Genomic DNA, 15,478 nt, shown 5'->3' on the forward strand with positions numbered 1-15,478 from the left:
CTGTGTGTTTGTTTGTGAATGCGCGTTTGTAGAAGCAGTGTGTATGTGTGTGTGTGTGTGTGTGTGTGTGTGTGTGTGTGTGTGTATGAGCACATGTGTGTGTTCTGTGCAGTTCCTGTTGTTGCTGAGGGGCTGGAGGAGCTCAAATGCAATAATGAAGCATGAATAATTAAAATGTAAAAACATAAACTGTTCCCCCGGAGGGCAAACAAGGATCTCAGCAGGCGATGTCTGGATCTGTGCTGGTGTTTCCAGGGAACGCTGCACGCCCTGTCCTTTAAGGACATGCACACTGAACGAGAAAGAGGACACTCTCTCATTACAGCAGCACTGTACTGAGTCTGAGACAGCTGAGAGAAACCTCACCTACACACTCACAGAGCCTAATCCAGCAACGTCCAGACAGAGAGGCAGTCTCTACACTGCTGGACAGACAGATGCCATGGGGTCAGTTGCCTGTGTCTGTGGAGCAGTGAGCGATGGATTTACCCAGTGGGACAGTCAGTCGTGGAGCTGTGGAACCCTCTTTAGAGGCTCACACCCTCAGAGTGCCGCCGGTGCTGTGGAGCAGAGTCAGACTGTGGAACAGCAGACTTTGTGTCAACATCCTGTGTGAGGAACCCTGATGTTTAACATCAGCTCATGGTGGAAAAAAACCCACTTTGAAATCCCAAACCAGGCCCATTAAGGAAGGGTCCATTGTGCTCTTTGAGTTTCTCTCCCATCTGCCAAAAGGGAGGTGTGACCATACAAAGAGAGTAGAGAGAAGAGGAGGCGAGAGAATTAGGCTCCTCTTACAGCCAGGCCCTGCGGTAGGTACACTCACCTTCACCTGTACTGAACACCGCACCCCCAAACCCCCATCTGAACAAACAAATTCCACACCCTGAGGATCAGTGCTGATCCCTGCCCAGGTGTCACCTTACAGGCCGTTACTGAGATCCACCTGCTCCAGCCGAGCTCTCTGACATCTCTGTAAATCCATCCAGCCTGGGTCTCTGAGGTTAATTACTGCTAATGGCAGAGAGAAGCAGAGAAGCAGGGCCCTCAGGTCTTACACTGCACACTGCCAGGCTTCAAAACACACTTCTACCCGAGCAGAGAGAGGGGACTACCAGACCTTTTTTCTACCTGGCTTTTTGCTTGTGTTGTACTCTGCCTCACTTGTAAGTCGAGTTGGATTAAAGGGTCTACCAAATGAATAAATGGAAATGTAAATGTACCACCCCCTGCTACACCATAAACACACTGCCATGCCAGCAGAGAGAGGGGTCTACCGCCACAGCCAGATTTGGTTTCTACCACCAAGCTTGCCGATTTCTACCCCAGGAAAGCAGAAACTCAAAAGCACCTCTGACACTCTCTTTCAGCACACAATACCCTCCACATCTGTTCAGTGTTATGCTTCAGTTGGTGCTGAGCATAGGGTGACCAGCCAGTATCAGGTCACGCTGTTGAGAGCATCCTGAACTCAGGGGGAGGTCTGTGATGTCACCAGCAAGGAACCCTCCCACACTCCACTTAATGATTTATGATCATCTCCCATAAGCCGCTGTAGAAACACCGGGCACTGGTATTGGTCAGCTGAGGCCTCTCGACACTGCCCAGCGCCCCCTGCAGGGACACTCACCTTGGCACTTCCCTCCATTGGTGGGGTCTCCGTAGTAACCGGCCATGCAGGTCTGGCACTGCTGGCCGGTGGTGAGGTTGCGGCACTGCTCACACACGCTGCCGTTCACGCAGGTGCTGTGGCCGTTACACTGGCATGCTGGGAAAAAAGACGCCATCGCAGGTCAGACGCAGCACTGAGACAACCCTGCACATCAGAGAGAGTGTGAGTGCGTGTATGTGTATGAGGGTGTATATAAGTATGAGTGTGTGTGTGTGTGTGTGTGTGTGTGTGTGTGTGTGTGTGTGTGTGTGTGTGTGTGTGTGTGTGTGTGTACGCGCGCGCGCGTGTGTGTGTGTGTGTGTGCGCATGTGTGTGAGTGTGTGCGTACATGCGTGTGTGTGTGCATGCACGCTTGTATATGTGTATACATACTGTATGTGCACGTGTACATGAGTGTACGCTCTCACCCGGGCAGCTGATGAAGGCCCAGTCGTAGCCGCGCTCGCGGGGACACAGCCCCGGCTCCAGCACCATGTCTCGGCTCTGCTTGGAGGCGGCCCTCATGGGCCCGCGGTATGAGCCCTCCATGCACTGCCCTCTGCCCGTGTTACTGGGGTCACTGCACCAGCCACAGTCCGGCTGCTCCAAACACTGAGAGCAGGTACGCAGCCCCGAGCAGTTCTGAGCTGCAGGGAGGGAGAGAGAGAAAGGAGGGAGATGGAGAGCAGAAAATCAGTTTACTCTGATACTCTACCAACGGGCTGTGGGGTCAAAATCTTACCTCAGATATTGCTGCTGCAGCCCAGAGTTTAACAATGTATTAGATATAGCCTACATACATAGAGACACACATTACATTAATTTAGCAGACACTCTTGTCCAGAATGACTTCCAGCACAAGAGAGCACCAAACTCACAAAGACACTACATGCAACACACACACAGCGCACAACACAGGCACAGACACGCACGCACACGCACGCACACGCACGCACACACACGCACGCACAGCCTGCTGTTCACATGTGTGTAACAAAGCAGAACACCAGCCTCTCACCTGCATCTAAAGCCTCCTCTCTCCTGACCTTGACAAAAACACTAAAGTAAATGGACTATTAATAATACCTGACAGAGAGGTTATTCCTATCAGACAGAGGCAGGAATAAGATTCCTACAGGAAGGAAGATTCCCTTAAGCACCAGCATGTCCACATTTCTGTCCATACCAGCAGTAAAACACTTTTCATTTCAGCAAAAGCAAAACACTTTTGCATCCAAAAACACCACAAGATTCCATTGTCTCCTTGTTACATTGCTCTGGATAAGTGTATCTCCTAAATGATTGTAATGTAATGTAATAATATAAATACCTAAACCTATAAATCTGTTGAGTTTGGCAGCAGAACCCTGTTCAGGTAACCCCTTCCCTGCAGGGGCACATAGATGCAGTAAGGGGGACAGTTTTTGTTTTTGTCCCACCATGGATTCTGTGTAGAAAAGCCCATAAGAGTCAAACCCTGTTGCAAGCCCAAAGCCCATATGAATTGAGCCCTGATCCAAGACCAGAATCAATACGAATAAAGCGTTGATCTAAGCCGAATGATAAAATGAAGCTTATCCCATGAACTGATATCACAGTGTATGTGCTACAAAACCAGCCAGCTGATTTTTACTCTGCTAAAAACACAGCCCTGATCCAAGCCTAAAGCACAGACAAATCAAGCCCTGATCCAAGCCAAAAGCCCAGACAAATCAAGCCCTGACCCAAGCCAAGAGCAGGATGAAGCCCGCATCACTGAATCCACTAGGAAGAACAGGAGAGGGAAGAACTGATGACTTCCTGCAGTCAGACTCCTGTGGGCATCTGTGGGTATAAGCTGGAGAAACTGTTCTTTCATAACAAAGGTATCTGAAGCCATTTAACACACATTCCTTAGAAAGAATGAATTAATAGATTTAGCGGAATACCTGCTTTTTTGTGGTGATTCACTGCACTAAGAGGATTTAACCCAAGACTAAAGTACCTCAGTGTGGAGGACTTAAAGCGTCCATATTTCAGATACAGATTGCCTGCATCTGCTTATATTTAAGAATTTAATCCTTGAATGAAAAAGCAGAGCCTCAAATGTCACGATGTATCTGTATACGTATGAGTGCATATACATACATATGTGCATGCACGTGTATGTGTATATGCATGTGTGTGTGCGTGTTCTAACAGGCTGTGAAACGCAACAGTACCAGGCTGGCGGTGAGCACTGCGGAGGAGATCTCTCCTGGAGTTCAGATACCTCGGACCCACAGAGACTCCGGCTCACTCAAGGTCAGCCCTCGTAAGTAAGCCCTTTCACCAGCATGCACCTCTGTTTTTACTGCTTTTTAAAAGAGGAAGAGAAAAGTGGCATCTGGAGGCAGGAGAGCGCATTCATGAGGAATTCATCATGCAGAACAAAAGCATAAATGTCAGGCAGTACGAGCCTGGAGCAGCCGGTGCATCAGAGCAGAGGTTAAACGCAGGAGGAAGGGACAAAGCCACCTTTCACTCTGCCGCTTGGGGTTCCGGGGACAGGGTCACATGGCCTCCCGCCACACGCGGTGGGCGGCGGGGGTGGGGGGGTGGTTTGCAAAATGGTGTACATTGGTGGAAGGCACAACAACAGAGCTACACCTGGGTTCCACACACACTCCGGCTCCTTACCGCTACACCACACTGCTGCTCCTTACCGCTACACCACACTGCTGCTCTGCTCCTTACCGCTACACCAGACCGCTGCCCTGCTCCTTACCGCTACACCACACTGCTGGTCCTTAAACACACTAGAATTCTGCTCTCATAACCCAAAAGGACAGAAACAGGATCTGAAAACTCCAGCTAAATATATCAGCCGTATTAAATAAAGCTCTCCGGAAAGCGGTAGGACATACTTGCTGTATCAGAGAGTGGGGAACAGGTATCACATTGCACACACATTAGCTACAGGAGGTTATTAAGTTAGAATGTCATTGATTAACACACAGTGATTAGGGTGGTTCATAACATCATGTCACTGCACAGCCCGTACGTCTCTTTGTAAAAAAAAAAATGAATAAATAAATAAAAAAACATCTGTAGACAGCCGGGCTGAGACCTTAATGTTTCACAAGACAGTTTACACACCCCTGGGATTCAGAGCCGGACTAAAACCCCATTTCTCTGAGCAGCTGAGCTCAGAGCAGGCTTCAGCCAGGCGTCTTTGACATGCATCGATACTCGACAGATTTCCTGAAAGGAGAAGGCCACCAAGAGACCTGCTGTGACAGAGAGAGGGTCGATACAGCTGTCCACTCTGTCACGCTGCCCGGGGTTCAGGCAAGGACAGCGCCCAGAGCCACACTGCTCCCGGAGCAAACGCAGATCAGGGATGCGGGGCTCAGGAAGTGAGTCCCAGAATCCTCTCACCACTTCCCGTGTGGGAGTCTTCATATATGCATACTTAATCCACCAAATCCATCACCCCAGCTGTGGAAATTTTAAATGCAAAACCACAAGCATCTCATTAACACTGAAGTCATGTTGTTATTATTTTATCTAAAAGCGAGTTCTCCTGTATCCACTGTGGTCATGTGTAATTTCTCTAATTTCTCTCCTAATTAAACTGTGGCTACACTGTGTCATACCGCTTAAGCGTGAGACACCAGGGACTGCAGCTGAACATTAGCTGGTACATGCAGCAACACTTAGTTTAAAACAATCTGTACTGTCCCTAACAAGTACCTTATAAAATACCAGGGAAAAAGCCGTTCTGCTTCCAAAAACTAGATGTTTAGATGCTTGGCGATGATTCCTGCGCAGAGACACCGAGGAGTCAGAGAGAAGGAGTCCGAGCAAGCAAGGTCCCATTAAATGAACACCATTCGCTTACTGCATACCGGTCTCAACGGCTATGCAACCCCAGTATAAACTCATTGTAAACTGCTAGATAGCTTTCACAGATTTTTACTGGAGCAGCTGTGTTCTCTTTCCACTAGTCCATGCTGTTGGCCTCAGTCCAGAATCCAGAGCTCTAACACACACACACACACACACACACACACACACACACACACACACACACACACACTCCCCGTGCGGAGAGGGGTGTATATACTCACAGACGCACTCGCCGGTCTGCCACTCCAGACACTGTCCGTAGGGGAAGGAGATGACGTAGGCATTGGAGTCCACACAGCGCCTGCTGCTGCTGCACCACATGCACTCCATCGACTGGCTGGTACAGTTCCCACAGGAGGTACGCAGCGCGCAGGGCGTCTTGCACGGCCGCGCGTTCTGATTGGGGCTCACTGCAGGTGACAGGATAAGGCCCTCATACAACACAGCTACAGACCAGTCTTTCCTTTTCAGTAATCAGTCTCTCTCTCTCTCTCTCCCTCTCTTTCTATGTCCATCTCCTTCTCTCCCTCTCTGTCTCCCTCTCTCTCTCTCACTCTCTCCCTCTCTCTCCGTGTTTCTTTCTAAGAGGAGAGGAAGAGAGGAAGGGGCACAGAGGAAGAAAGTTGATCATGGAAGAGGTATACCAAGAGAATTTCAGAAGAGGGAGAGGGTTGGAAAAGGTGTACCCTGTGCATTGGGGAACAGGGTGTTTGGGGGTATGGGGTGTGATTGGGGTTCAGGGCGTCTCACCAACTGGCTTTTCGCAGATCAGTCCGTCGGTGGCGGCAGTGCAGGGGTTGGCCTTCAGCCCGGACACCTCGGCGCGCTCCAGGTACGCACAGAAGCCTGAGTCGTTGGGTTCCCCCGGCAACCACTGCAGGGAGGTGTTGGTGAAGGGGGAGGCGTCCTCCCAGCCCCAATAGGACACATTTATTTTCCTCAGCCCCACCCATGGAGAGATCTTCTGCAGGGAAACATGGGGAGGGGCCCAGTTACCCACTGCACTACATACGTTACACACACTGCGCGCTATACACACTTTACACACTCACACTACTCACTATACACACTTTGCATTCACACTACACACACTGTACAAACTTTACACATTATTCACACTACATACACATTACACGTTCACATAACACACACTTTACACTTTCACAATAAACACAAATTAACATACAATATCACAGATCTGAAGTTTTACTGTATAATGAGCATACAGCAGTAAGCGTAAACCCCAGCAGCCATCCCGGCTGATCCTGGGTCAGGGTTCCCACCTTCTCCTGCAGCTCGTACTTGTGCAGCTCCTCCAGGACAAAGGCCACCTGCTTAGAGGTGGTGAGGGAGGCGATGCTGCCGTCCAGGTTCTTGCAGTAGTGCTGCGCGTTGTCATAGCTCTCGCGGCTCGAGTTGATCCGCAGGCAGGCCTCCCCGATGCGGCTCCATCCATCCCCGCAGAGGTGAGCTGCAGACAGGGACACACAATCAGACAAACCCCAGGCTTCTCATCTGCACAGGTCCCAGAGCCACCTCCATGCGCAGCATCACTGGTACCTTTATCAGGTGAATATCACTGGAAGCTGTTTCTACAGAAGGGTGGAGAAATATACCATAGAAACACAGGCTGAGAACTGCAGTGAATGACATAAGTTACAGAGTCCTCACACAAAGGCCATACAGCCGGACACCAAAGGAGGGATTCAACCTAAACCTCACAGTGCTTTGTCTTACCTTCAGTAACAATTCTGAGTTTTAGACTGAGATTTAAACTTTTTCTCCCCCTGGGTGAGAAGCATCAGATTCACCCAGAATTAAATCATTCAAATTAAAAATAAACAGACTTCACAAAAGCAAGATGCAAAAGCAAGACTACAAAGCACATTTTCAGGAATGTGATGTTTTGCAGAAAAAAGTAAAAATTTATACTGGATATTACTGGATTGTTAGGCTCCATCATAAGCAAAGCGGTTTTATAGTTTGGTCTCATCAATTTCAAAACCGAAACATAATTAATTTTTTATCCTTTCATCCCTTCAGTTGTAGCACAAAGAGGCATCCCATAGCCTGCAGAGGAAGAGAAAGAGCTCAATACAAGCAGCTGCAGAATCCTCCTCTGTCATGTTTGGAGAAAATGGTTCATTTCTCAAGGCAGATTAATGACTTATTTAGTCCAGAGACAGTGGTCTAAATTAACAATGTTTTTATGATTATTATTTCTACAGTGGCAGTCTGAGTGCACACAAACATGTCTGCTCTCATTTCGGGGACACTCTTTCGAGCTTTTATTCCAAGAAGCAGCAAACCTGCCCTCTGTCTCTCACTCCAAACTAACCTGGGTGATAGGTCAACACACAGTACACCTGTGTGAAAGTTATTACTACATACAACACACCTGTGTGACAAAGGCTACAAAGAGTGCAATTCAATGAGACTTAAAAGCCAGAAATGATCAGGCCTAATTAAACAAGCTCAGAGTCTTTACAGCGCAACTCACACAGACACACACACACACACACACACACACACACTCCTGCTTCTTCCCTGCCAGTCAAACTTTCATGGGTTTCGTCTGTGATCCATCCGAGAGCACGTTTTTTATAAAATCACGAAAAACAATTCTAATTGCCCCACTTTCCACTCATATATCACAAAAGGCTTGTTTTTGTTTGTGTGTCTGTATGAACATCAAAAATAGATCACATCACCGGCTGTAACGCTGCTTCTGAGGTACCCAGAATTCCACAGGGGCGGCATTACATGAGTGCTAAATAATGGATCTGACTCTGGCATCGTTTCTCTAATCCTGCAAACTGGGCCTGCACTGGATACTAACAGGTACCTCACAGAAAGACCCAGAAAAAGGGTTTCTGACAGAATCTCTCAGCCTCATCTGCACCAGAGAGGAAAGCAACCTTCTGCTCTGACAAAGGAGCACCCCTCACTCTAGAATCTTCACTATTACTATAGAATTCTTATCATTTAAATAACATGCAGCAAACGTGAGCACACACATATATGCACTCAACCACACAAACACACATGCATGCACACGCACACGCAGCTGAAGGGAACCCTGCATGAACATAAAGCATGAATGACTGGCATGTCTGGGCTCAGTGGAGACAAACAGGCGCACATTTCCCTAACAGTCTGAAACTGTCCAGGGATTATTGGGTTAACGCGGTGTGCCATGCGATGGTGACCCCGTGGGCCCCACCCCTCTCACCGGGCAGGGCGTGGCACTCCTGAGGCTGCGGATCCCATTGGCAGTTGAGGTTGAGGGAGCAGCCCCTGCAGTTGGTCAGTCTGCTGCACACCTGCTCCTTCCTGACGTGACACCTGGTGAAGTTCCGCACCGACTGAGAGAGAGAGGGAGAGAGAGAGAGAGTTTACACACACACACAGGTGACACACAGACACCCCAGACACACTACAGCGCCACCGCTACAGGTGGAAGGACAGAGCTATGCTCTTTCATAACATTACATACATCACATCATTTAGCAGACACTCTTTCCCAGAGCGACTTCCTAATAAGTGCATCACAATGCTAAGAGTAGTTAACGAAAAGTACTACAAAAGGTCAGTAAAATACTGAGTTAAATGCTAAACTAGTGTAGAGTGCTTTTTAAAATAGAAAATAGGGATAGACAGGACAGATAAAGAGGAAGGTAGACTAGAGATAAAGCTTGAACAGATTAGTTTTTAGCTTTCTCTTGAGGGCACCCAGGGAGTCTGTTCTACGAACAACCCTCTTTCATAACTGCTTTTCGTAATGTACCCTGCCAGGGGGGAGAGCAGGCATCCTATCAACCCCCTCTGACGCTGCTTTAGCTTTACAGCGGCCTCGGGGCAAAATTCGGGCCGAGGTTTCTCAGCCCTGCCCCCTACAGCCCGGACTGGGACATGGCACGTAAATGACAAGGGCTCTAGAGCTCCCCCTGCAGGCCCGCTCACCACGGTGCAGTTGCTGGAGGCGGAGATGCACTTCTTGTCGTCACACCACTGGCAGCCGTTGGTGTTGGCGGTGCAGCTGGAGCAGTCGGAGTACCGGTAGCACCTCTCGTCTGACGCTGCTGGGGAGGGGGGGAGAGTCAGGACCGGAGAGCAGGTCAGAGCGGCTGATTCAGATTAGGCCTCTCAGGCTCGCGCTGCGGAGCGTGGCCCGCAGGATAATCCTGCCTTCATCACCCACACATCGATCCCCATCTCTGCTGTCAGTCAAACTGAAAACGCCGCCGTGGAAACGGCAGAGAGGCCGGGGCGCGGGCCTGGATTCGGCGGATCAGACAGGAAGAATCGGCCCGGCCTGTCTGCCAGACAGAGATAAGGAGATAAAGGATTACACAGACCCGATTAATCAGCCTGCTGGGCGAGCTTGTCTTCTGTTTAATCGCTTAATTACGGCTAAATGCACCTTTGACTTCACTCCACACGGGGAGTAAATCCAGATCATCGCCACAGCTCCACAGCTGCTGAGAACGATCACCATAAAAATGCCTCTGCTTACATAAGTACCGGCACTGACACCGCCATGGTTATTGGTGTGTGTGTGCCGCCCACAAATATTTAATGACCCTTTTTAATAATACAACTATCACTTTATTATGCTTATATGGTATGCCGGATTACCAGTGAGGTGAAAAAAGGATGTTTTCTTGCACTTGAAGTCTGGTAGTCATTCGATGTGCAGGGACTCATACAATCTCAGCAAGGTCATAGCTGCAGAACCAGCCTTTTCTGCTGCTTTCTGCTGTTGCTACTTTTCTACTATACACCAACCACACCACACCCCCCGGGCCTTCTGCAACCTGACATACCCTACCATCAAACACACTGAAGATCATTAAAAATAGGATTTTAAGAGTACTAAAAGTTTTAAAAAGAAAGGTTTCGAATCTCCCCATTTCCTTCTTATCACCAAACATCAAAGCCCATCACTTCACTACCTGGGAATGCACCCCCCCCCCACTCCCCCCCACCCTCCATCCCCACCCCTGACAGACTGCCTCTCTGATTCATTACAGCGATGCCTTCTCCCAACACAGATCCACAGACCACAATGCACTGCAGTAGAGTGTTACCCAGGGAGACTACACCCTCTGTATCTCCTCCCGCTTCAGCTACTTAGCTTTGAAGCTGCCAAGGACGTAAGATGCTCTGGTGATGGGAGTGTTCAGAACACAAGGGCAAAACTTTACAATTTACACTGTATATCTTTCGACTGTTGATGATCTTTGTATGGCAGAGAGGTGATGATGATTACTGTGTCTATAGCCTACAGAGCTACGCATCTTGTGACTAGAGAGGCATGGCACAGATGGCATGACAGGCAGGTAACAGAAATTAGAGAGGCTGTTTTATAGAGTGTTTTTTTCAGAGAGATGCTTTTATCAGCAGCATCTCCACTGCTCATGTGCAAGCCTGATTTACTGACTGAAGAGGTCTGACATTTCCCATCATGCACCTCTCCCCTACCTGCAAAGAGACGGGCCCTCAGGTTGACTCAAACATAAAGAAAATCAAAACAAGCGAAACTGGTAACTGGGACACTGTGTGTCCAGGAGGCACAACACACACACACACACACACACACACACACACACACACACACACACACAGTCTTATGTAAATGTAGTGCATAAGAGCAGGGCCTCTTGTGTTCAGACAAGAGCACTGGCTGCTGGGAGCCTGATGGCACTCTAGGGGGTGTAGAATGTGGCAGGCCAGAATGTGGCAGATACACTCACAGGCTCTTGGGGGGGGGCAGAATGTGGCAGGGCAGAATGCACCAGGGACGCTTACGGACTCTAGGGGGGCAGAATGTGGCAGGTACACTTACGGACTCTGGGGGGGCAGAAAGCAGCCGGGACACTGCCATTGGAGTGGCTGGGGTCCCAGGGGACACAGTGACCCCTGCTCCACATGCAGCGCACCCCCGGACCAGGGTGCAGACACCCCTCCTCAGAGCGGAACGCCTCACAGCTGGGCGGGCGGTACACTAGGACATCATTCAGCAGGACGCTGGAGAAGCCCCCGAACACGTACATGGACCTGCAGCAGGGACACAAAACTCAGAGCATGAGCAACGAGTGACACCCCTCACTCCGAGGCTGAAGGTTAACAATAAAGTACATCATTTTCAAAAATCCTCTTCTTTTATAATCTGTCAGTATTACATACAGTTATGCTTACTCTCTCTAACACAATGAAATTAAACACATTCTCCAGCTGCAGCTTTGAAGCTATAACCACAGCACTTGGATCAACTATAGCACTATATTCAACATAGGGGGTGGATTCAGCTTCCTGTGGGTTTGTTAAAAAACTTGGTACTACATTGTAGAGTCTGGGTATTACTGCATACACAAAATGTTACATGCCGCCGCAGTGACGGTCAGGGTGCGGTCAGGGTGCGGTCAGGGTGCGGTCAGGGTGCGGTCGTGTGCTCACCCATTGCTGACGACCGCAGAGTGACCGAAGCGGTTGACGTCTCGGTGGAGGTTGGGCCTCGGCAAGACTGTCCACTCGTCACAGGCTGAAAGGGAAGAAACACAGCACAGTCTCACCACAAACACAGTCAGGAGAGAAACGCAACATAGTCACAACACAAGTACAGCACAGCCGGGACACAAACTAGCAGAGGGGCTGATCACTTTCACACACCTAGAGAAACATGCTTTACCCATAACTCCCTTTGTCTTATCTTTCACTGCTGTCCCCGAAAACTGTCAGGATGGATAGTCTGGGGTGTCGTACACCCAAGCTGTCAATGGATGATCTGCCCAAAGGGCCACCCACAGACCCATCGTAACCCTGCCCACTGCCTGCCCACAGAGCTGCCCATAACCCCCCCTACCCCCACTCCATTTTGAGCACTGATGCCCCTGGCTCCTCAGAGAGCAGCATCACCTCCTCCTGCATCTCACTCTGCAGCACAGAGGTCACGGCTAACGCGGTTTCCCTGCTCGCCTTACCGGATGAGCTGAGGTCATTTCACAAATTACAGAGATAAAAAACAAAATGATTCCACTTCACCATGGGAGGAGGGAACTAAATTACTGAACTGATTACAAAGGTCATGTGACCCTCGCTCATCATGCGACTACCCCTCCCCCCCCAATAAGTCAGGTTTTACCCCGCTATGGCTGCCACAAAAAAAATTCCTGGGACACAATTCTTTGTCACTCAAAATGTAATTATTATTCACATATCCAATCCCCCGGTACAATTTTTGTATTTCAGTTTGTGCAACCAAGCAAGTTTTGGTAAAATGGTACAGACAACATGAAAAAAACCAAACATAAGATTACACCAAATGCTGCTTTCCACTGAAGCACATCTTTGGGAAAGGGACCACAGCACTCTCTCAGAGGTCATGACATGAGGGCTCCTCCTCCCCTTCCCAAAATCCTCTGTGGGGACGAAGTGGTCTCTACCTCTACATCCACATATAGCTGGCAGCCCAATATGTCTGTGGCTCTCGTTTCAGAGGCGATTTAGGCTGAACAGTCAGAGTAATTATGCTCTCCATTAACTCTGGGCTTTGTACATTTTGTTCAGATTCTGCTCTTAAGGGGGGAGGTGAGGAGGATAATGTGTTTTTATGTTTTATTCAGTTATCTGTCATCTACGTACCGCCTCAGCAACAGCTCCTTTGTCATGCAAATGACGCATATTTGAGTTTGAATTTGAGAGAAGAAGATATACAGAGAAACGGAGGCAGAGGAGGAGGAAGAGAGGTGAGGTGGAGAGAGAGTGAGGAAAATGAAGAAAGCAGGAAAGAGGGCAAGAGAGAGAAATAGGGGGTGAGGGAGGGAGAGAAAGGGGGGGAGACAGAGAGGAAGGGGGGAGAAAGAGAGGGGAGAGAGAAAGAGAGGGGAGAGAGAAAGAGATAGAGAGAGAGTGGTACAGCAAGAGAGGGACAGAGAGAGAGAGAGAGAGAGGGATGGAGACAGTGAGAGAGGGAGAAAGAGAGACGGAGAGAGGGGGATAGAGATAGAGATAGGGAGAGAAGGAGGGAGGGGGAGGGGGATGTAAGGATGTCGTGCTCAGTGCATGCTCCTCTCCATCCCTCTGGTGTGACTTGTGTTTCCAATAACACGGCGCTTAACTCTAATTATCACAGGGAGGGATCGCTTAGCAGGTGATGGAGTCATTAGGGTGCTGGCTGTGCTGCCTTGCATCCTGGGACCGACCCAATCTTCTGCTCAGCACCACCACACAGTGCCAGAACCAGAATCAGAGCCCAGAACCATGTCCACTGGGGCAGAATCAGAACCACAGCAGCAGAACCAGAACAGAATCCACAGCAAAACCAAACACCAGTGGTAGAGGGACGTACCAGCATTTTCAACCCCTGAGCTGAGCAGGAGTGGGGCAGAGTTGGGGTAGGGGGAATGTGTGTGGGTACACCTTACAGTCACACATAAACTCACCAGCCCTGCCCCACTTTTATAGACCGACCCCTCCTGCAGCAGAGCTACTTGACAGGCTATACCTGATACGCATCACACAGGACACTTCCGTAAAATGACTCATTTCCTAAAGAGGACGTCATCATAACTCCTATTATGAGAATATGTTCATAACTGCTATTAATAACAGCAGGAAAATGACGGGATACAGAGAGAAAACAGAGACAGAGACAGAGAGAGAGAGAGAGAGAGAGAGAGAGAGAGAGAACAAGACACACAAATCCAACCTTTTAATGTAAGATTTAATGAAAAGTGTTTTCTTATTCCAGTGCTCCAAGCCACTTTGAAGATTATGAAAAGGCGTTTGGATTAAAGATGGAGGTATCAGTGTCTTTCAGGCAGAGTCTTATATGTTTTTAATTAGAGTTCACTGGAATCTGGAATCTAATTAAAAGGCTGAGGGGAAAATTGAAAGGAAAGAGACACCTGAGCTTCATCTTCTTTGACAAACACACAGTAACCAGGCCTCACGAGAGGAAGACTGACAACACCAACACACCAGATCTGCGAAATCAGACAGCAAATGGCCCAGGGATCCAGTAGGTAATATTGCATAGCACCCTTCATTACTCATAAAAAGAAACAGGAAACACATACATACTGGACCATTTGCTTAAAAATGTAAATATGCCAGCCAATGGCACAGGCCAGACTCAGAGTGACAGCTTTACAAGATGAACCACTCAGGTGCCCCACATGATATCTAATCTGTAAAAACAGATCCATGTGTCTATTGCCATGGATTAATGATTCATATATCTGCTGCTGACAGTATTTATTGTCAGTGATAAAAAATGGAGAATACACAGATACCCAAAATCTACAATGCACTGGTGCAACAACCAGAGATAGCTGTAGCCCATCCAGACACACAGATAACAGCAGGCTGTAGCCCATCCAGACACAATGATTAGTGCTGACTGTAGCCCATTCAGAGACACTGATAACAGCAGGCTGTAGCCCATCCAGACACACAGATATCAGCAGGCTGTAGCCCATCCAGACCCATGTGGTGGAGAGGTGGGGGGAGGGGGTGGGCCATACCGATGTCGTAGGCGAGGAAGTCTGAGGAGAAACACTTGGCTCCGTTGCTTAGCGACGTGTCATTGTGGGTGTTCCCCCCAAAGATGAGCATCACCCCACTGATGAGCACAGCAGAGTGGAGGTACCGGGCAAAACCACTCTCCCTCAGAATCGTCCTGCACAAGAGAGAGAGGGACACAGCTTTATATTACATACGTTATAATAGGCAAATTGAGTTCACCGTTCCGTGTGATTGTTGGTTAATTTTTGTTATTTATGACTTATGGAGTGTTTATGTCTCTTACACTGACTTTTGTTTGTCCGGCCAATAAAGCTCCACTGAAGTAAACAGAATACAATACAACTGAACTGAACTGAACTGAGAGAGAGAGATGTCACAGAGAGCGTTTCCGTCACAGCTACGCTCGAGAGGGTGAGCGTTTTAAAGGAG

The 15,478-nt window shown here is 48.8% G+C and overlaps 1 protein-coding gene across 2 annotated transcripts in view; it reads right to left on the reverse strand.

Annotated features, from left to right (window-relative positions):
• atrnl1b (attractin-like 1b) overlaps positions 1-15,478 on the reverse strand; it is a 96,961-nt gene that overhangs the window by 48,161 nt on the left and 33,322 nt on the right. Inside the window, exons 10-19 of one of the 2 annotated variants that reach the window (XM_036529520.1) lie at positions 15,049-15,203; positions 11,981-12,065; positions 11,370-11,581; positions 9,485-9,600; positions 8,754-8,886; positions 6,805-6,992; positions 6,272-6,485; positions 5,743-5,931; positions 2,080-2,298; positions 1,631-1,768 (exon numbers count right to left, since the gene is read on the reverse strand). In XM_036529520.1, coding sequence (XP_036385413.1) covers positions 1,631-1,768; positions 2,080-2,298; positions 5,743-5,931; positions 6,272-6,485; positions 6,805-6,992; positions 8,754-8,886; positions 9,485-9,600; positions 11,370-11,581; positions 11,981-12,065; positions 15,049-15,203 — 1,649 coding nt within the window. Of the gene's footprint in view, positions 1-1,630; positions 1,769-2,079; positions 2,299-5,742; positions 5,932-6,271; positions 6,486-6,804; positions 6,993-8,753; positions 8,887-9,484; positions 9,604-11,369; positions 11,582-11,980; positions 12,066-15,048; positions 15,204-15,478 lie in introns of both variants that reach the window. The other variant, XM_036529512.1, reaches the window with a different exon arrangement.

The sequence above is a fragment of the Megalops cyprinoides genome, chromosome 1, assembly GCF_013368585.1.
Source record: "Megalops cyprinoides isolate fMegCyp1 chromosome 1, fMegCyp1.pri, whole genome shotgun sequence".
Classification (NCBI taxonomy): Eukaryota; Metazoa; Chordata; class Actinopteri; order Elopiformes; family Megalopidae; genus Megalops; species Megalops cyprinoides.